The sequence below is a fragment of the Xiphophorus maculatus genome, chromosome 18, assembly GCF_002775205.1.
Source record: "Xiphophorus maculatus strain JP 163 A chromosome 18, X_maculatus-5.0-male, whole genome shotgun sequence".
NCBI classification, from domain to species: domain Eukaryota; kingdom Metazoa; phylum Chordata; class Actinopteri; order Cyprinodontiformes; family Poeciliidae; genus Xiphophorus; species Xiphophorus maculatus.
In genome coordinates this window covers 25,407,326-25,428,729 of record NC_036460.1, presented here as the reverse complement: position 1 = coordinate 25,428,729, position 21,404 = coordinate 25,407,326, and the positions used below count along the sequence as shown (strand labels likewise).

The following is a 21,404-nucleotide window of genomic DNA, read 5'->3' as shown; positions in this document are numbered from 1 at the left end:
TTACACAATAATATGGTTTTATAAAGCGGATCAAGTTTATCTGAATAAGAAAATACAAAAAAATATATGTATATTACACTCCAAACTACTAAAAAAATATATCACCAAAAACACATAAGCAATGTTTATATGTGGTATAAATGAATAAAAGAAGAAAAAAAAATCTAATATTTAATAAGAAATTGTAAAAGAAGTCAGAGAAGCAAACAAATGAGGTTGTACCCTCGTCAGGTAAATGATCACCTGACGTATATTGGAGAAGGCTTAATAAGCTATAAAACACAATTTTACTCCCACAGACTCTTGAGGAATGGAGATCTGGGCTGCTTTCAATGCCCTGAGACTGGCTGTTTGTTTGCTGGAGCTGATGTCAGTGCCTAACCTGGGTGGGTGTGTGGACAGACTGAGACAGAGGACAGAGTCCACAGACCCTCTCACTCAGGCTGGTGCATCGGCGCAGTGCACCCTGCAGGGTACGCCTCGCGCGTCAGCTTTCTCGAAGGACGGGGACTTTGTTATCGGAGGCATTTTCTCAATTCATTACCAGCTTTACACAGTGATTAATAACTACACCACCAAGCCTGAGCCTCCCAGATGCACAGGGAGGTTAGTGAGAAGTGGAAAAGTGAACCATAGAAATGTGAAGTTTTGCTGTATTTATTTATTTTGCAATTTCATGTTGTATATTAGAAAAGGATTTAATTAATTTTTTGTTGTTGTTATAATGAATGCTCTTCTAGCTATTAACAGAACATTTGTTACCTCAAATAACAGAGGCCTCATTTAGGATAATGGGGGGGAAAAAACACTTACATACATTTAGGATTTACACATAATAAAACAAGCATGTAACATCAAAAAAATGTGAAACTGTAATTAAAAAAAAATCAGTATGATAAGTTTCATTTATGTTTTGGATTTGCAGATGAATTATGTCATCAGTTGTTTTCTGTTAAGTCCGACCGATTTCGTGACTATTTGATGCCAGGTTTTTGTCTAAACATCCACCCTCTGGTTTTGTGCAGCTTGAACTCTCGCGTCCTGCGCTTCTCGCGCGCAATGATCTTTGCAATTGAGGAAATAAACAACAGTTCCCAGCTGCTCCCAGGCGTCAGTCTCGGATATCAGATCCATGACTCGTGCGTGGCGGTGCCCGTGGCCGCGCACGTGGCGTTTCAGCTGTCAAACGGCCAGGACCCCGTGTTTCACCAGGGCGGGAGCTGTTCTCGGTCCGGAGTGATGCTGGCTGCTGTGGGAGACTCTGGATCCACTCCATCCATCAGCATTTCGCGCATCTTCCGCTCCTTCAGCATTCCATTGGTAAGAAGTGCGGATTTATCGCACACTAAAATTCTAAAGTGTATTTCTACTTCTATTAAATTGGAAAAAAAATAAATAAATAAAATGAAATTACAAATGGTCTGTTTAATTACATCCTTAGGTGAGCCCATTTGCCACCTGTGCCTGTCTGTCAGATAAGCAGCAGCATCCGACGTTTTTCAGAACCATTCCCAGTGACCAGTACCAAGCTGACGCGCTGGCCAAGCTGGTGAAACACTTCGGCTGGACTTGGATTGGCGCGGTGCGCTCCGACTCGGATTATGGAAATTATGGCATGGCGTCCTTTCTCGACGCAGCGCTCAGAGAGGGGATCTGCGTGGAGTACTCTGAAGCCTTCTACCGGACCGACCCACCGAGCAAGATCCAAAGACTCGCCGATGTGATCCGAAGGTTTCTGAGCGTTTCAAATGTTGCTTTTTTGCAGACAGATTATGTGACAGAAGGTTACTTTATGTGTTCGTTCTTGTCCATTTTCTCAGTTACATTGAAGCCCAGATGCCCAGAGTTGATGTCTGTTTTCATGCATAAACAGCAAGTCACAAAAATACGTGTTTAAAAGATTAATTCATTTAACTTGTATGTATTTTGTGAACCCAGATCAACAGCCGTTGTTGTTGTGGCCTTCGCGGCCTCTGGCGACATGAAGGTCCTGTTAGAGGAGCTGGCCCGGGACCCCCCTCCACCTCGTCAGTGGATCGGAAGTGAGGGCTGGGTGACGGATCCTCACTTGATGAGCGTCGGTTTTTGCGCCGGCGCCATCGGAGTTGCCATCCAACGATCTGTGATCCCAGGGCTGAGAGATTTCCTCCTGGACCTCTCTCCCTCTGACGTGGCTGCGTCCTCCGTGCTGACCGAGTTCTGGGAGGAGGCGTTCAACTGCAGCCTGACAGAAAGTGAGGACCCCGCGATTTAAGCTGTCATCTGTTCTATAAACGCATTTCCATGATAAGAGATTACATCTCATTTACATATTTAAACCGAGACATTTCTTTTAATATTCATGAATGAAATCTTGGTAGGTCAAAGGATCCAAACGTTTTTTTGTTTTTGTTTTCATTCAACTTCATTTGTTTTACCTGCTGTTTTACATAATGGCTCATCTTTATTTCATTTAGTAATTTCTTTAATACAGTAATTTATACTTAAACATAGTTTTGAAGACGTACTATTTCTACTGCTACGACTATTGCTAATAAAATTACTACTACTACTAATAATAAATGTCTCATTTTATACAAACGTGTTTTAATGAAAATGAACCTTTTGTTTTCTTAAAATATTTTTCGTAGCGTTTAAAAGATTTCGGTAAGGCTCGGGGATGGTTTCTGTCATTTGAGTGTGTGCTTAGGTTTAAAAGTAGGATGTCATAAAAAGTGCTTCTGTATCCTTTTTTTTAACTCTTCTTCAAATGTATGTGATTGAAAAGCCCAGCGCTGCGTCACTTCTGGCCACTTTTAATTCTCTCTCAACTTAACAAACATGAAGTGAAGCCGGAGTGTTTCAGCTATTCTAGAGCCTCAAGAATGACGTCACACACTCACAAACTGCACAAACTGCTGGCATCTGCATTCCTGTGAGCTGCGTCAAAACATATTGAACCCATGTCCTAATGCTTAAAGTCCAAGGCGAGTGTGCAAATGTTCTTCCACAGACTAAAAGCGTTTATCCGTTTCCAGAGGCTGACTTGAACAAAAGAGTGTGCGATGGAACCGAAGACATTAAGAGGCTTGAGAACCCGTACACTGAGACGTCTCAGTTGAGAGCGACCAACATGGTTTACAAGGCTGTTTATGCGATAGCACATGCCATTCACAATGCGATGTGTGAGGAAAGGAACGCCACCGTCCGGTGTGACAAACACGCCAGCTTAGAGCCGAAACAGGTTAGTTTGAGTGAAAAAGGTGATCTGGAAGCTTTTTTTTTTTTAAAGTGAGGCCGTTGATTCCTTTCTGTCTCTGTTTCTTTCTTACTTTACAGGTTTTCACTGAGTTAAAGAAAGTGAACTTTTCCAGAAATGGCTATCATGTTTCTTTTGATGATAAAGGTGATCCTGTGGCTTTTTACGAGCTGGTCAACTGGCAAAGCAATAAAAATGGAGTTATTGAGCTGGTATCAGTGGGATACTATGATGCATCACTGCCGACGGGAGAGCAGTTCCGTATCAAAGGGAACTTAATCTGGCTGGACGGTGGAACACAAGTAACGAGGCTAATGATCAGAACTGCAATTGTTTGCTATACTGGCGAAGCTGTTATTTTGACCTTTTCTCTGTTTCAGGTTCCAGTGTCAGTTTGCTCAGAGAGTTGTCCTCCAGGAACTCGTAAAGTGTTGCAGAAAGGAAAACCAATCTGCTGCTATGACTGTATACCATGTCCTGAAGGAGAGATCAGTAATATGACAGGTAAGCGCTTTCGCATGAATGTTTGCACGATTAGATAATTATCAAAATAAAAATGCATTTGTGTTGTTTATTTATTTTTTTTTAGATTCTCCTGATTGTTTTCTGTGCCATGACGAATTCTGGCCTAATCCAGAGAAAGAGGCTTGTCTCCCCAAACCTGTGGAGTTTTTAACCTTTGACGAAGTCCTGGGAATCATCCTGGTTGTATTCTCTGTTAGTGGAGCCTGTCTTACAATTGCAGCAGCGGCTATTTTTTTCCATCACAGAACAACTCCAATTGTCAGAGCCAACAACTCTGAGCTGAGCTTCCTGCTGCTCTTCTCACTGACTCTGTGTTTCTTATGTTCATTAACTTTCATTGGAGCCCCCTCTGAGTGGTCCTGCATGCTGCGGCACACAGCGTTTGGCATCACATTTGTTCTCTGTATCTCCTGTGTTCTTGGGAAAACTATAGTGGTTCTAATGGCCTTTAAAGCTACACTTCCTGGTAGTAATGCAATGAAATGGTTTGGTCCTCCACAGCAAAGAATGACTGTCGTGTTTCTCACTTTAATTCAGGTTATAATATGTATCATTTGGTTGGTTGTGAGTCCTCCCTCCCCAGTGAAAAATCTGACCACCTACAAGGAGAAGATCATCCTGGAATGTGCGTTAGGCTCTGCTGTTGGTTTCTGGGCTGTGCTCGGCTACATCGGCCTGCTGGCTGTGTTTTGCTTTGTGTTAGCTGTTCTAGCTCGGAAACTACCTGATAATTTCAACGAAGCCAAGATGATAACCTTCAGCATGTTGATATTCTGTGCAGTCTGGATCACCTTCATCCCAGCTTATGTCAGCTCTCCTGGAAAATTTACTGTGGCTGTGGAGATATTTGCTATTCTGGCCTCCAGTTTTGGACTGATACTGTGTATATTTGCTCCAAAGTGTTTCATCATTTTGTTTCAGCCAGAGAAGAACACCAAGAAATTTCTCATGAACAAAAACTAATCCCACATTGTCAAAGACTTGGAAACACAATCACTTTTTAAGCAGAGGTGATGGCAACTCATTTTATTTCAAAAAGTTCTATAATTGGAATTCTTAACATAATTCTTAACTGACTTCCTTCAAATCTAGACTAAAACTCACCTGTTTAGGATTGTATTTGAAACGCAATCAATTACACATTTAATGCTGGAACTTGACTTCATGTCATGGTTTGATTGTTGATTCTATGTTGCATTGTGTTTCTGTGTTTGATATGATGTAAAGCACTTTGAAATGCCTTGCTGCTTAAATGTGCTATACAAATAAAATTTGATTTGATTTGATAATTTTAGTAAATTAAGACATTGCATATGACTACACTAGACTGACATGACGTTTGTATGTTAATAAAAAGAAGAAGCAAGGAACACATGTAGCAACAGGCAAATTTTGCCGTAAGCACGAAAAAAGCAAATAAATTGAAGTGTGATTTAACTCTGATTTAAATTAAACATCTTTTAGATGTTTTTACTTGGTGTCTGTAAACATTTAGTTTCAACTGTATTCCCTATCTGTGATACGTGGCAGAATAATTTCCGTTTCAAAAGTAAACTGCCTTGTTATCCTATCAGTGATAGCCCATGTTTTTCACTGCACCTACTTCTTGTTGTTGTTTTTTTTCTTACATAAGAGTTGGTATAAGAATGAATTAGTTAGCTTAAAGTTGCAGTAGGGAGTTTTGAGAAAAACGCTGACTTAGCCCATTGTAAGGGGATAATAAAATATATTTTTAAAATAAAAATGTGTTTTTATTTGAAAAATAAAATAAAATACCTTCCGCAACTCTAATTAATTATGAAATACATTAGCTTAACCTGCCTGTAACATTACCTTGTTTGATTTAAAATAGCTTTAATTCACACTGCAGTGTCAAACTTGAACTATATTTTTTTGAGAGTTTTAGCTAAGCATTTCCTCTAACAGGCTCAAATACTTCCTCTTTGCCGATGTAGATAATATTGACATTAATCTGAAGGTATTAGAGTTGCCCCAAAACTGTTTGTATGCAAGTTAAACTATTCGACACAATTAAAAGCAAGAGTGAACAGCTGAAGTCCTGTAGAGAACAAAACATACTTTCATACGCCACCGAAAAAAAAAAAAAATCAGCCCAACCAAAGCGAATTCAGTCAGTTGAAGGCGGTGCTTTTGAACCAATTAAGTTCAAGAAAAATCATGATACACTTTTTCAAAGATGACTGGTGATGTCATGCATTTTCCAATGATCACCTGATCTGTTGTGTGCCGTAAAAGACCAATAAAACACACTAGCTGCCTACACACGCTTGGAGAATGGAGATTGGCCTGAGATTAGCAGTGAGTTTGTTCAACCTGTTAATTGCAGTTGTTGCTGGCTCCTTTAATGATGACGTGGTAAGAACCATTCAGTCAACAGACGCTCTGAACGGTGCTGGTGTCAGCGCCGAATCTCCATTGGTGAAATGTAGCCTGCAGGGTTCTGCCCGTCTGCCTGCCTTTTCCATGGATGGGGACTTTGTGATTGGAGGGGCTTTCTTTATTCACTACCAAATGCACACACTGGTAAACAACTACACCACAAAGCCTGAGCTGCCGAGATGCACAGGAAGGTTAGTAAGAGGGAGAAATGTTGTAAATTATGTCATTTTGTTATGATCTCCAAAGAAAATATATCTTTACAGTTGCATAGATGTAGCTATAGCTTTATTGATGATAACCTCAATGTGGGCTCAGCTTCATTCAAGTAAAATGTTAAAATCTCTGTTATCAAATTGTTAATAATCCTATTTATTTTTTTCCACAACTTGCTCATACTGTTTTTCAGGGTTTTTTTTTTATTATTAATACTTTTATGTCAGGGTTAACATTTCATTCTGTGCAGTTTTAACGCCCGGGATCTGCGTTTCTCCCGCACAATGATCTTTGCCATTGAGGAGATAAACAACAGCACAGAGCTGCTGCCTGGCATCAGACTGGGTTATCAGATCTATGACACATGCTCCGCCGTGCCAGTAGCTGTACATGTGGCATTTCAGCTGGAAAACGGTCAGGACCCTGTGTTTTACAAAGGAGATAACTGTTCTCAGTCTGGAGTGGTGGTGGCTGCTGTGGGAGACTCTGGATCCACTCCATCCATCAGCATGTCACGCATCATGGGGTCATTCAACATCCCTCTGGTAGGAAAAAACAGGTTCATTGCTAACAGAAACTCTAATACACATATTCTCTATCACATCTTTGTTGTGTTTTTTTAAATCTGTCCTCCTGCAGGTGAGTCACTTTGCTACCTGTGCCTGCCTGTCTGATAAACAGGAGTACCCGACTTTTTTCAGAACGATTCCCAGTGATTATTACCAAGCCGCTGCGCTGGCCAAACTGGTGAAGCACTTTGGTTGGACGTGGATCGGAGCCGTCCATTCGGACTCCGATTATGGAAATTACGGCATAGCAACCTTTCTTGAGACGGCACGCAGAGAGGGGATCTGTGTGGAGTACATCGAATCCTTCGACTGGACCCACCCACAGAGCAAAATCCGAAAAGTCGCCGACGTTGTCCGGAGGTTTTTTTGCGTCACTCGCTTATGTCATATGTGTTTGTATACATGTGACTCAGCAAATGATTAGTAATATGACTGAATTTCTGTTTCTTCAGGTCAACAGCAACGGTAGTCGTGGCATTTGCAGCTCCTGGAGACATGAAAATCCTCTTTGAAGAGCTGGCATGGCAGCCAGCTCCACCTCGTCAGTGGATTGGAAGCGAGGCCTGGATAACTGACCCAAACCTGATGAGATTCAGTTTCTGCACAGGGGCCATCGGTGTTGCTATTCAGAAATCTGTGGTCCCAGGTTTGAGAGATTTCCTTTTAAATCTCTCTCCCTCTGAAGTTTCTGCGTCCTCAGTTCTCACTGAGTTCTGGGAGGATGCGTTCAACTGCAGCCTGACAAAAGGTGAGAAGGTTTTTATCTCTTTCTCCCTCAGTTTGTTTTTGGTGTAATCACACAAACTAGTAACTGTATGCATTACATTAAACAAAACAATTGTTTTCACTTGATGATACTTGATACATAATTGGTAAGAAATGTTTTCCAGTCATTTCTCAGGGTGTGAATTGCTCCTTCTGCTGTTATTAGATGTGCCAGTTTCATGTTTCTTTATTTGATTTGGATCAAAGTGTTGATTTGAAATACCCCAAGTAATATATATTTGTAAAAAAAAACACTCTCAGACTTTTTATTTATTGTATATGAAACATAATTTTCAAATTAATCAAGTACAATGGCAGATTTTGTTTATAGTCTAACAGTTGTCAGTCATAAATTTAAGCAGTAATATAAAACTGTCAAACTGTTTGTGAATGAATAAGGTGTACACTGAACCACAAAGTTACTAATTTTATGTTAACCTACAATATTGTGATTTTTGTGAAAGTTTGGCTGTTTAGTCTTGAAAAGAAAACTCAAGGTTGTATAATACTTATCATGCTATAACCTGAGACTATGTGCAATAAAACTAAATTATTTGCATGATTGTTTGATCAATTTCAGATTGTCTCTTTACATCAGTTTTATTCACTAATTTATTTGTCCTCAGCTTCTAAACAAAACAAGAGAATGTGTGATGGATCTGAAGATCTAAAAACCCTTATAAGTCCGTACACTGAAACATCTCAGTTAAGAGTTTCTAACATGGTGTACAAGGCTGTTTATGCAATAGCGCATGCTATACACAATGTAATATGTGAGGAAACAAATGCAACTACACAATGTAATAAATACATCAGACTGGAGCCCCAACAGGTCAGCTTGAATAATAAGTAAATGCCAGAGTTAAAAATCGGTTGTAAATTTCTTCTTTATTCATTTCTAACCTTGCTACTGATTTCTTACTGTCTCCTTTTCTTGGTTCGTAGGTTTTAACTGAACTAAAGAAAGTGAACTTTTCTCGAAATGGCTATCATGTGTCATTCGATGTTAATGGGGACCCCATAGCTTTTTATGAGCTGGTAAACTGGCAAAAGAGTGAGAAAGGTGTTATTGAGCCGGTAACAGTGGGATACTACGACGCATCACTGCAGAGGGGGGAACAGTTTCGTATCAACAGGAACCTAACTTGGCTGGAAGATGGCACACAAGTACTTTAATTTATCAAATGAAGAAGTTGTGAACTAGTTAGACTAGAATTTTGCATAATAATTGTTTAAATGTTGCCTCTGTTTCAGGTTCCAGTGTCAGTTTGCTCAGAGAGTTGTCCTCCAGGAACTCGTAAAGTGTTGCAGAAAGGAAAACCAATCTGCTGCTATGACTGTATACCATGTCCTGAAGGAGAGATCAGTAATATGACAGGTACATTTATTTTCTATGTAAATCACTTCATGAAAATATGAACTGTTGTAATGGCTGCTTTTTTTTAAGATGCTCCAGATTGCTTCCTGTGTCCCAGAGAGTTCTGGCCTAATGCAGAGAAGAACAATTGTTTTCCCAAACCTGTGGAGTTTCTTTCCTTTGACGAAGTCCTGTCAATCATCCTGGCTGTATTCTCTGTTAGTGGAGCCTGTCTGGCTATAATTACAGGAATGCTTTTCTACCATCACAGAACAACTCCAATTGTCAGAGCCAACAACTCAGAGCTGAGCTTCCTGCTGCTCTTCTCGCTGACTCTGTGTTTCTTATGTTCATTAACTTTCATTGGAGCCCCCTCTGAATGGTCCTGCATGCTGCGGCACACAGCGTTTGGCATCACATTTGTTCTCTGTATCTCCTGTGTTCTTGGGAAAACTATAGTGGTTCTAATGGCCTTTAAAGCTACACTTCCTGGTAGTAATGCAATGAAATGGTTTGGACCTCTACAACAAAGAATGACAGTAATGTCTGTAACCTTTATTCAGGTTATAATATGTATCATTTGGTTGGTTGTGAGTCCTCCCTTCCCAGTGAAAAATCTGACCACCTACAAGGAGAAGATCATCCTGGAATGTGCGTTAGGCTCTGCTGTTGGTTTCTGGGCTGTGCTCGGCTACATCGGCCTGCTGGCTGTGTTTTGCTTTGTGTTAGCTGTTCTAGCTCGGAAACTACCTGATAATTTCAACGAAGCCAAGATGATAACCTTCAGTATGTTGATATTCTGTGCAGTCTGGATCACCTTCATCCCAGCTTATGTCAGCTCTCCTGGAAAATTTACTGTGGCTGTGGAGATATTTGCTATTCTGGCCTCCAGTTTTGGACTGATACTGTGTATATTTGCTCCAAAGTGTTTCATCATTTTGATTCAGCCAGAAAAGAACACCAAGAAATATTTAATGAACAAAAAGTAGTAGTATACCATGTGGCGATTGAAATCAAAATGTGCGTTAAGCCATGTTGATGCAACTGCTTAACATTTGATCCAGCTTTATTTCTTTTCACGAGGCTTTAAAATTTCAGAAATATCAGCCGCATGACGTGCCACTGAAGAGATGTTGTTGTTTGTGTTGTCCTGTTTCAAAAATAAATCATGAAAAAAAAACTGTACAAAAAGTAATTTTGAGGGGTAAATTTTCGCTTGAATACTTAATTATCGACAGCTGTATTTAAATGCCACTCTCCAAAGATTAAAAACATCCTGAAATATGCTACTTATTTTCAAGGCTTATATCCAACTCATTAGCCTGACTACAAGATGCATCATCCTGATTCGATGATGGGATGATTCACGGATCAGCAGTGACGGCGTGTTTGAAGAAAATGCTGCGTGACTGAAAAAATCCTTTAATGGAGAAACTAACTATAAAAGTAATGTGATGTACACTTTGATGCTTTGCTTGTGATGGCTTTGTTTTCTTTATTGAAGAATATTAAAAAGTAAAATCATGTCTCCGTTCAGGCTGGGTTGTAAAGCTAAAAATACATTGTAAGTTCAAGTTAAATGGTCATTTTAAAGAGATTGACTACAAGGAGTGAAATATTTCCAAACTTCATTGCTTCAGAACACTAGAATATCACGTTAGACCCATTAAAAAACAGACATCTTATACACAAATATCAAACTTCTGGAAAGTGTTTACATTTTAATTCACTCTACACTTAGTTGAACCTCCTCTGGTAGGAAATACTTCAATAATGCGGCGAGGCATGTAGGCGATCTGCCTGTGGCGCTGTGCGGGTGCAATGGAAACCCAGATTTCTTCCAGGTCATCCTCCTCTCAGCTTCCTCTTTGACAGCCCAGAGGTTTTCTAAGAGGTCCAGGTCAGGTTGAGTTTGCTGGCCAATGAGGAACAGGAACACCACGGTCATCGAACCAGCTTCGGGTACGTTTGGCAGTGTTACCAGGTGCTGGAAACTAAAATCCATTCACCCTCATTATCAATAACTGTGTCATGACCAGCTGCGCCAAAAGCCAGCCTGAGTTCCAGTAACAGCTGCACAAAAGTTTCAGATGCAAACGTTTTAAGACATATGTTGCCCACAGCCTTTGACTTTGCCATCTCAGTGTGGTGCTTTAGTTAAAAACGTGACTAAACAGCACACAAGGTCCTTACACTTCACAAATGTACACATACTGTACATACACTGCTCAAAAAAATAAAAGGAACACTCAAATAACACATCCTAGATCTGAATGAAAGAAATATTCTCATTGAATACTTTGTTCTGTACAAAGTTCCATTTGCACAACAGCAGGTGAAATTGATTGTCAATCAGTGTTGCTTCCTAAGTGGACAGTTTGATTTCACAGAAGTTTGATTTACTTGGAGTTATATTGTGTTGTTTAAGTGTTCCCTTTATTTTTTTGAGCAGTGTACATTGTACAATACATTGTTGTTTGTGGCTATAATCTAGCAAATTAAAGTTTATTATTACTTTTGTAAGGATTTGTGTGTATCAAGTGTGTCAAGACAGTCACCTGATGTGTCAGTGATGCGTAAAGGCCAATAAAAACCCCACTTCCTCCAAGCCGACAAACACTTGAAGCATGGAAGTTGGCCTGAGGTTAGCAGTGTGTTTATTTGAACTGCTGCCAGCTGTTGTGTTGGGTGTGTCTCTGAATGATGTACAACCGGCACTCCAGCCAGTGCATCCTCTAACCACTGCTGGTGTGGAGACGAAGGCTTCGTCGGTGAAATGCTCCTTGCAGGGCTCCCCTCGTCTGCCTGCGTTCTCCACGGACGGAGACTTTGTGATTGGAGGCGCTTTTGTGATTCACTACCAAGTGAGCGCGGTGGTTAACAACTACACCACCAAGCCTGGCGTGGCAGCATGCACAGGGAGGTTAGCAAGCAAAATGAGATATTATGCATATGTAGCCTGTTGTATGAAATTAACATTCATGTAAGAAGGGAGGGATATTTAGTGTGAAGAAGTTTTTAAAATTTGGGGGGGAAAAAAAATCAATTATTTCTCCATGAATGTTATAAATATTACAAAAGTTTAGGTTCAGATTATCATGAGTTGTATTATAATTTCTCATTTTATGTGTCAAAGCTCTGTTAATCAAAGTTTCAATCTGCTTCTTTCAACATCAGCATCTGTCTCAGCATTAGATTGTGTTACTTGGATTATTATGTTTATAGTGTTTTTTTCTTTCACTTTTCTTTTTTTTTTTTTTTTTTTTTTTGTACTTTAATATGAAATTCACCAAATGTGAATGCTCACCTGATTTATTCTGTGCAGCTTTAGTGCCCGGGATCTCCGCTTTGCACGCACAATGATCTTTGCAATCGAGGAGATTAACAACAGCACAGAGCTGCTGCCGGGTGTCAGACTGGGTTATCAGATCTATGATACATGCTCCTCTGTGCCTGTTGCCACGCATGTGGCATTTCAACTATCAAACGGTCAGGACCCCGTGTTCTATGAAGACAGTGACTGCTCACAGTCTGGAGTGGTGGTGGCTGCTGTCGGAGACTCTGGATCCACCCCGTCCATCAGCATCTCACGCATCGTAGGGCCCTTCAACATCCCTCTGGTAAAAGGTCAAAATCCATTGCAATTAAAATACTAAAATGTGCCTGTGCTGTACTACATTTGGTTTTGTGTTGCTTCAGGTGAGCCACTTTGCCACCTGTGCCTGCCTGTCAGATAAAAAGCAGTTCCCGACTTTTTTCAGAACGATTCCCAGTGACCATTACCAAGCTGATGCGTTGGCCAAACTGGTGAAACACTTTGGTTGGACGTGGATAGGAGCCGTCCACTCGAACTCAGAATATGGTAACAATGGCATGACCTCTTTTCTTGGGACGGCACTCAGAGAGGGGATCTGTGTGGAGTACATCGAATCCTTCTATCGGACCGATCCGAGGAACAAAATCAGGACAGTAGCTGATGCTATTCGCAGGTTTCTATATCTAGTTTTTCTTTGGTGTCCTTAAAAATTGTACAGGAAGTGAAATGTGATGAGTCTACTTTGTGTGATGTACATAAAAAGTGGCTACGTCAAAACACTTGACTAGTATTACAGCTGCATGTCTTAACAAGGGGTTGCACAGTTATAAAACACTGTATAGTTTATGTTATTTTGAGAGAACACATTTTTATCTCTCTCCAGGTCCACAGCTACAGTTGTTGTTGCGTTTGTAGCTGCTGGTGACATGAAGTTTCTGCTGGAGGAGCTGGCTCTGGACCCTCCTCCACCTCGGCAGTGGATCGGAAGTGAAGGATGGACAACTGACCCAAACCTGATGAGCTTCAGTTTCTGTGGGGGAGCCATTGGAGTTGCTATTCAGAAGTCTGTCATCCCAGGTCTGAGAGATTTCCTCCTGGATCTCTCTCCCTCTGAAGTGGCTGCCTCTCCGCTGCTGGCTGAGTTCTGGGAGGATTCGTTCAACTGCAGCCTGACAACAAGTGAGAAAATTTGCTACTTTTCTCTCTCTCTCTCTCTCTCTCTCTTGCTTCCTTCTTTGTTAGCATATAATAAAAATAACTAATCCAATAAAAGTAATACATTATAGTTACCACTGTAATTAATTTGTTAGGACCAAAATGTTATTTTTAATATCTTTAATGTCACCATTAATGAGTCACAGTAACATCATAGTAATAAATGTGTACAGTGTTTATAGCAATAGCATGTTTTGGGAATTTGCAACTAAAGTGAGTAGCAAATTTTTTTTTTTTTTTTACTTTTTTTTGGTTCAAATTAATGATGGACATTTCTGCCTTAGTCAAAAAAAAATTTACTCTGAAAGATGCTTTTAATGTCAATTACATTGGTGGATTATGGGCTGTTCATGACTCATAACTATATATTTATATTAACCGTAGTTTTATAATAACTGTATACATACTGTATATCCAAATGACCATCATAAATATAGAAATACGTTGTATGGTTTGTCTATGTGTTTGTATGTTTCTCTGTTAAGGTTGTCTGTGAGTTAGATTGCAGCTGGGATGTTTTCTTTGGCAGGTGTCAATAAGAAAAAATGTGATGGAACAGAAGATATTAAGTCCCTTAAAAGTCCGTACACTGAAACATCTCAGCTAAGAGTTTCTAACATGGTTTATAAGGCCGCATATGCAGTAGCACATGCTATTCACAATGCAGTGTGTGAGGAAACAAACGGAACCACTCAGTGTGACAAACACATGCGTTTGGAGCCCAAACGGGTCAGTTCAAATAAAAAGTAGATATGTAGGTTTATTTCTCTAATTGTAAAATTGTGGTGTACTACAACAATAATTATTTCACTATTTATTTTTTTGTCGTTTCCTTCTCGCTTTTCAGGTTTTTACTGAACTAAAGAAAGTTAACTTTTCCCAGAATGGATATCATGTTTCATTCGATGCTAATGGAGACCCTGTGGCTTTTTATGAGCTGGTGAACTGGCAGAAAAGTGAGAAAGGTGTTGTTGAGCTGGTAACGGTGGGGTATTATGACGCATCATTGCCTATAGGACAGAAGTTTCGTATTAACAGGAATTTAAGCTGGACGGATGGCAAAAAACAAGTAATAAATTTAATGTAAGCAGTTTATGCAGAGTGGGTAAAACTCAGTTACAAAAAGAGTTAAACTATTTTCTTCCCTCTGACATGATAACAGGTTCCAGTGTCAGTTTGCTCAGAGAGTTGTCCTCCAGGAACTCGTAAAGTGTTGCAGAAAGGAAAACCAATCTGCTGCTATGACTGTATACCATGTCCTGAAGGAGAGATCAGTAATATGACAGGTAAAATCTATAATTTTTCAGAATCATTAAATGTGTAACCAATTAAAACCCTCAATGGTTTCATTTTTAGACTCGCCTGATTGCTTCCCATGCCCCAGAGAGTTCTGGCCAAATGCAAAGAGAGATGCTTGCATCCCCAAACCTGTGGAGTTTCTTTCCTTCGATGAAATCCTGTCAATCATCCTGGCTGTAGTTTCCATCGGTGGAGCCTTTCTGGCCATCATTACAGCAATAATTTTCTTCCATCACAGAACAACTCCAATTGTCAGAGCCAACAACTCTGAGCTGAGCTTCCTGCTGCTCTTCTCTCTGACTCTGTGTTTCTTATGTTCATTAACTTTCATTGGAGCCCCCTCTGAGTGGTCCTGCATGCTGCGGCACACAGCGTTTGGCATCACATTTGTTCTCTGTATCTCCTGTGTTCTTGGGAAAACTATAGTGGTTCTAATGGCCTTTAAAGCTACACTTCCTGGTAGTAATACAATGAAATGGTTTGGTCCTCCACAACAAAGAATGACTGTAGTGTCATTTACCTTTATTCAGGTTATAATATGTATCATTTGGTTGGTTGTGAGTCCTCCCTTCCCAGTGAAAAATCTGACCACCTACAAGGAGAAGATCATCCTGGAATGTGCGTTAGGCTCTGCTGTTGGTTTCTGGGGTGTGCTCGGCTACATCGGCCTGCTGGCTGTGTTTTGCTTTGTGTTAGCTGTTCTAGCTCGGAAACTACCTGATAATTTCAACGAAGCAAAGATGATAACCTTCAGCATGTTGATATTCTGTGCAGTCTGGATCACCTTCATCCCAGCTTATGTCAGCTCTCCTGGAAAATTTACTGTGGCTGTGGAGATATTTGCTATTCTGGCCTCCAGTTTTGGACTGATACTGTGTATATTTGCTCCAAAGTGTTTTATTATTTTGTTTCAACCTGATAAGAACACCAAGAAACATTTAATGAACAAAAACTAAGTTAAACCTCAAAGAAGACTGGAGTTAATGTGACAAAAATACAGGTAGTATTAATCCGGTTGTTGCATACCTTAAATTATTTACACCTATTTGAAAAAGCTTTGCTGCCATGCATGAAGTAAACAGTTAGGAGCAGTAATTTATATGCACACATGTTCCATTGTGGGAATATAATGTATGTCAGTCTGTTGTTTTCTTGTTTCAAAAATAAATCATGTACTAAAATGTCTCTGGATATTAATGTAAACAGATTGATTTACTGGATACGTCATAAAACACAGTGCAGCAATCCTCAATTTCAAGTTTGTGTAATAGCTACAGTAGCTTACCAAAACGTTCATACGACTTCAACTAATTCAGATTTTTTTTTCAACCAACAACCCCAGCTGGCCCAACGTAGGACACAGCCTGGAAGAAAATGAAAATTTGATTTCGATCCTCGTCCTACTAAAGAAGCGCTATAATGTCATGTACTTTCCTTGAACAGGATGCCATTTTACAGCACAAACAAGCAATTAAGCTACTTTCAGTTGTTCTGAAAATGTTTTATGTCAAACATTACTTGAAGAAAAATTGACTTTGCAATTCCATGCAAAGTCGACTTGGCCTCTGTCTTTAGTTTCCTTTCTGCTTTGAGGATGATTTCAGTAGTGGTCTTTGACTCAGAATATTCAACGTTTAGAATACTGATCAGATAGTTCAATGAGTAAATGTGAGTACCGTAAATTTAAGCCAACTTCTGCAAATTTTGCCACAGTGTTAGACAGCCCGGTCGTATAGAGGCTTAGGTTAGGTCACCTTAAGACGGGATCATAGATCCCTAGGTGAGCGCATGTTCTTTTTAATGACCCGATATAAAACGCATGTTAATGAGAACGCTCTTGCAGCAGAGCACAAACACCCAGAATACAAACGGTGGCAGAATGGAGGTCGGTCTGAGATTAGCGATGAGTTTGTTTGAGCTGGTCACAGTTGTTGTGCTGGGTGGGTCTCTCAATGGAGTAAAGGAAAGAAATCAGCGTATAGATAACCTGACTGGCCCTGATTTCAGTGCTGAGGCTTCATTGGTGAAATGTACGCTGCAGGGTACGCCTCGTCAACCTGCGTTCTCCATGGACGGGGACTTTGTGATTGGAGGGGCTTTCTTATTTCACTACCAAGTGCAGACAGTGATTAATAACTACACCACCAAGCCTGAGCTTCCAATATGCAAAGGGAGGTTAGTAAAGAGGAAAGACACAAATGTGTTAGATGACGATGTGGATGAATCTTTTAAAAAACTTGATTTTGCATGTTCAAAACGATGCAAAAATGCTTAGCAGTAGCTTTGAGTGACTTGAATTGTTCTAATAATTTAATTTAGATTTCATTTAACAACATTTCTTCATTTGAATCTTGATGAATTTTGAAATTATTTCTTGTTTTGGAACAACTTTGTTGGGACCAACAAAGTTTTGGAACTTTTTTGGTTTGACTGTTTTTTAATATCAAGAAAATTTTTTATCCTGGGTTAACATCAGAACTCTCCTTATTTCATTCTGTGCAGCTTTAGCGCTTGGGGTCTGCACTTCTCTCGCACAATGATCTTTGCTATTGAGGAGATCAACAACAGCACAGAGCTGCTGCCAGGTGTCAGACTTGGATATCAGATATTTGACACCTGCGCCTCTGTGCCTGTTGCCGTGCATGTGGCATTTCAGCTTTCTAACGGCCAGGACCCCGCGTTTTACCAAGGTAGCAACTGTTCAAAGTCTGGAGAGGTGCTGGCTGCTGTTGGAGACTCTGGATCCACATCCTCCATCAGCATCTCACGAATCTTTGGGTCCTTTAAAATCCCTCTGGTAAATTGTGTATATTAATTAAAAACTAATTTATGTACATGAAAATGTTAAAGTCTTTATTATTGTTTTTAAAATAATATTCCTTTTGTAGGTGAGCCACTTTGCCACCTGTGCCTGCCTGTCTGATAAACACGAGTACCCGACTTTTTTCAGAACGATTCCCAGTGATTATTACCAAGCTGCTGCACTGGCCAAACTGGTGAAACACTTTGGCTGGACTTGGATCGGAGCCGTCCATGCAGACTCAGATTATGGAAATAATGGCATGGCTGCTTTTCTTGACACAGCACTCAAAGAGGGGATCTGTGTGGAGTACATTGAATCTTTCTATCGAACTGACCCACAGAACAAGATCAGAAAAGTAGCTGATGCCGTCCGCAGGTTTTTGAATTTTTTATTTTGCCAGTGTACCTTATAACTTTGTGAACCTTAATTTTAATTTGTTTTACACATTTTTTTTTTCCAGATCTACAGCCAAAGTAGTTTTGGCATTTGCAGGTGGGGGTGATATGAAGGTCCTCCTAGAGGAGCTGAGCAGAGAACCTACCCCACATCGGCAGTGGATCGGAAGTGAAGGCTGGATAAGCGAACCAGTCTTGATGAGTTTCAGCTTCTGTGCGGGAGCCATTGGAGTTGCCATTCAGCAGTCTGTCATCCCAGGTCTGAGAGATTTCCTGCTGGATCTCTCTCCCTCTGAAGTGGCAGCGTCCTCAGTGCTGACTGAGTTCTGGGAGGATGCATTCAACTGCAGCCTGACAGAGGGTAGGAAATTTTTGTGTGTGTTTTTTAGTTTAATACTTAATTTAAAGAAATATGTTCACTTTGAATGGGAAATTTATTCCAATAATGACAACATTTTCAGCTGTTATTATTGTCAGTACTTTCTATTTACACAGTTTCACCCAAGAGTTTAATTAATCAAATTAATGTGGACTTAAACCATTATTTAAAATGAAATTTAATTAGTGTCGCTACATGTCACACTAAATACATCTTTTGTTCATTCTTGGACAAAACTATAACATGAAACCACCAAACATTTGTCAGTAAAATACACTGGTCATGTTTCTAGCAGGTAAATTTTTTTTAACTTTACAAAAATAACTAATCGTTTTGGGTATTTTCTTCCAAAGCTCAGTTTCAAATACATCAACAAAGGGCCAAAGTCAAAGTAGAGTTTGCTTCCAATAACTCCTCACTTATAGGTTCAGTGTAATACACAGTAAATAATGTTTAGTTTATAAAACTACTGATAACAAGACCTAGATTAATATGTCATTAAAAACAACATTTATCAATTTGCCCTGGATGAGTTGTGTGTGTATTTCCATGTTTATTAGACTTTTTTCTTCTCCTTAGCTGCTGATCCACATAAGGGAAAATGTGATGGAACAGAAGATATTAAAGCTCTTAAAAGTCCGTACACTGAAACATCTCAGTTAAGAGTTTCTAACATGGTTTATAAGGCCGTGTATGCAATAGGGCATGCTATTCACAATGCAGCGTGTCAGGAAACAAACGGAACCACTCAGTGTGACAAACACATGCGTCTAGAGCCTGAACAAGTTAGTTTAAGTAAAAAGTAAATCAGTTTTTAACTTTTTTGCTGTTATGGATTTTTTCCCTCTCCCTGTGTCTTTACTATTTTACAGGTTTTAACTGAACTAAAGAAAGTAAACTTTTCCCAAAATGGCTACCATGTTTCATTTGATGCAAATGGAGATCCTGTGGCTTTTTATGAGCTGGTGAACTGGCAGAGAAGTGAGAGTGGAGTTATTGAACAGGTAACAGTGGGATATTATGATGCATCACTGCCAAAGGGCCATGAGTTTCATATCAACGGGAAATTAACCTGGATGGATGGTTACAAGCAAGTAATGAATCTATCACCAATAATTTATGCAGAGGTCATACACTGTAGATGCTTGTAAAATATGGTAACTTATTGCTTTTTTTTTTCTTTGACTAAATAACAGGTTCCAGGGTCAGTTTGCTCAGAGAGTTGTCCTCCAGGAACTCGTAAAGTGTTGCAGAAAGGAAAACCAATCTGCTGCTATGACTGTATACCATGTCCTGAAGGAGAGATCAGTAATATGACAGGTAAAATCCTATTCTTTATTTTACTTTCAAATAATTTAGTGTTGACACATGTGTCTACACCATTTTTTTTTTTTTTTAGATTCTTCTGATTGCTTCCCATGTCCCAGAGAGTTCTGGCCAAATGCAGAGAGAGATGGTTGTTTCCTGAAACCTGTGGAGTTTCTTTCCTTCGATGAAGTCCTGTCAATCATCCTGGCTGTAGTTTCCATCGGTGGAGCCTGTCTGGCCATCATTACAACAGTGATTTTCTTCCATCACAGAACAACTCCAATTGTCAGAGCCAACAACTCTGAGCTGAGCTTCCTGCTGCTCTTCTCTCTGACTCTGTGTTTCTTATGTTCATTAACTTTCATTGGAGCCCCCTCTGAGTGGTCCTGCATGCTGCGGCACACAGCGTTTGGCATCACATTTGTTCTCTGTATCTCCTGTGTTCTTGGGAAAACTATAGTGGTTCTAATGGCCTTTAAAGCTACACTTCCTGGTAGTAATGCAATGAAATGGTTTGGTCCTGTACAACAAAGAATGACTGTAGTATCTATCACCTTTATTCAAGTTATAATATGTATCATTTGGTTGGTTGTGAGTCCTCCCTTCCCAGTGAAAAATCTGACCACCTACAAGGAGAAGATCATCCTGGAATGTGCGTTAGGCTCTGCTGTTGGTTTCTGGGCTGTGCTCGGCTACATCGGCCTGCTGGCTGTGTTTTGCTTTGTGTTAGCTGTTCTAGCTCGGAAACTACCTGATAATTTTAATGAAGCCAAGATGATAACCTTCAGCATGTTGATATTCTGTGCAGTCTGGATCACCTTCATCCCAGCTTATGTCAGCTCTCCTGGAAAATTTACTGTGGCTGTGGAGATATTTGCTATTCTGGCCTCCAGTTTTGGACTGATACTGTGTATATTTGCTCCAAAGTGTTTCATTATTTTGTTTCAGCCAGAAAAAAACACCAAGAAATATTTAATGAATAAAAAGTAAGACAGTTTCCCCAGAAGCAAAGTCACAAAAATACAGGTAGTTTTAACCAAGTTGACAAATATGCTAAACTGTTTATAGACATTTGCAAAAGCTTTGCTATTATGCACTAAATAACAGTTTGGTTGCAGTAGTTTCTATGCACACATGTTCCATTGGTGAGAGTATAATGTATGTCATTGTGTTGGTTTCTTATTTCAAGAATAAATCATGTACTACACAAATGTCTCTAGATGTAAATGTAAACACATAGGCATGAGTAGAAGGATGCAGAAACACAAAGCTAAACTAAATTGACTTGTAAAACAAGAAAAACATGGAATTATTGCTGAGCTGCTGAGACAGGCTGTCTGCTTGTACAACACCGAAAATACTGTAATTATATGGTTTGATCTCATTTTGCCTGATCACTAATATTCCTGTAATTCACAAGCTCAACCATAAGGGACGCTCTGCCTAGAATCTTACCAGAAATTGCATGCGTTTTGTACCGCCATCCCCCACTGCGAATAGTGAAGTGTAGCCCTGAACAAAATCTTTGCAAACAACAAAATTTCTTAAGCATTCATCTTGATATGGCTTTAACTGCTCAATAAAATCAATTGAGTCATTAGTTGCTCAATTGCAATTAAGTA

The 21,404-nt window shown here is 39.8% G+C and overlaps 4 protein-coding genes across 4 annotated transcripts; all 4 read left to right on the top strand.

The window, feature by feature from the left end:
* The first annotated feature begins 1,032 nt into the window (after window positions 1-1,032).
* LOC102225772 (extracellular calcium-sensing receptor-like) lies at window positions 1,033-5,434 on the top strand. The gene is made up of 7 exons (XM_023350975.1): window positions 1,033-1,320; window positions 1,442-1,731; window positions 1,939-2,234; window positions 3,018-3,223; window positions 3,319-3,540; window positions 3,619-3,742; window positions 3,828-5,434. The coding sequence occupies exons 1-7, from the start codon at window positions 1,060-1,062 to the stop codon at window positions 4,724-4,726; spliced, it is 2,298 nt and encodes a 765-aa protein (XP_023206743.1). The 5' UTR covers window positions 1,033-1,059; the 3' UTR covers window positions 4,727-5,434.
* An 846-nt stretch (window positions 5,435-6,280) lies between these two features.
* On the top strand, window positions 6,281-10,056 carry LOC102226036 (extracellular calcium-sensing receptor-like). Its single transcript, XM_023351847.1, has 8 exons — window positions 6,281-6,354; window positions 6,627-6,921; window positions 7,016-7,305; window positions 7,398-7,693; window positions 8,337-8,542; window positions 8,656-8,877; window positions 8,965-9,088; window positions 9,158-10,056. Exons 1-8 carry the CDS (start codon window positions 6,296-6,298, stop codon window positions 10,054-10,056), a joined length of 2,391 nt encoding a protein of 796 aa, XP_023207615.1. The 5' UTR covers window positions 6,281-6,295.
* Window positions 10,057-12,399: 2,343 nt separating this feature from the next.
* On the top strand, window positions 12,400-15,853 carry LOC102226293 (extracellular calcium-sensing receptor-like). The gene is made up of 7 exons (XM_023351800.1): window positions 12,400-12,687; window positions 12,767-13,056; window positions 13,267-13,562; window positions 14,128-14,327; window positions 14,446-14,667; window positions 14,761-14,884; window positions 14,955-15,853. Exons 1-7 carry the CDS (start codon window positions 12,427-12,429, stop codon window positions 15,851-15,853), a joined length of 2,292 nt encoding a protein of 763 aa, XP_023207568.1. The 5' UTR covers window positions 12,400-12,426.
* Window positions 15,854-16,926: 1,073 nt separating this feature from the next.
* Window positions 16,927-20,772, top strand: LOC102236554 (extracellular calcium-sensing receptor-like). The gene is made up of 8 exons (XM_014475796.2): window positions 16,927-17,072; window positions 17,400-17,694; window positions 17,786-18,075; window positions 18,161-18,456; window positions 19,054-19,259; window positions 19,347-19,568; window positions 19,671-19,794; window positions 19,874-20,772. Exons 1-8 carry the CDS (start codon window positions 16,966-16,968, stop codon window positions 20,770-20,772), a joined length of 2,439 nt encoding a protein of 812 aa, XP_014331282.2. The 5' UTR covers window positions 16,927-16,965.
* The last annotated feature ends 632 nt before the right edge of the window (window positions 20,773-21,404 follow it).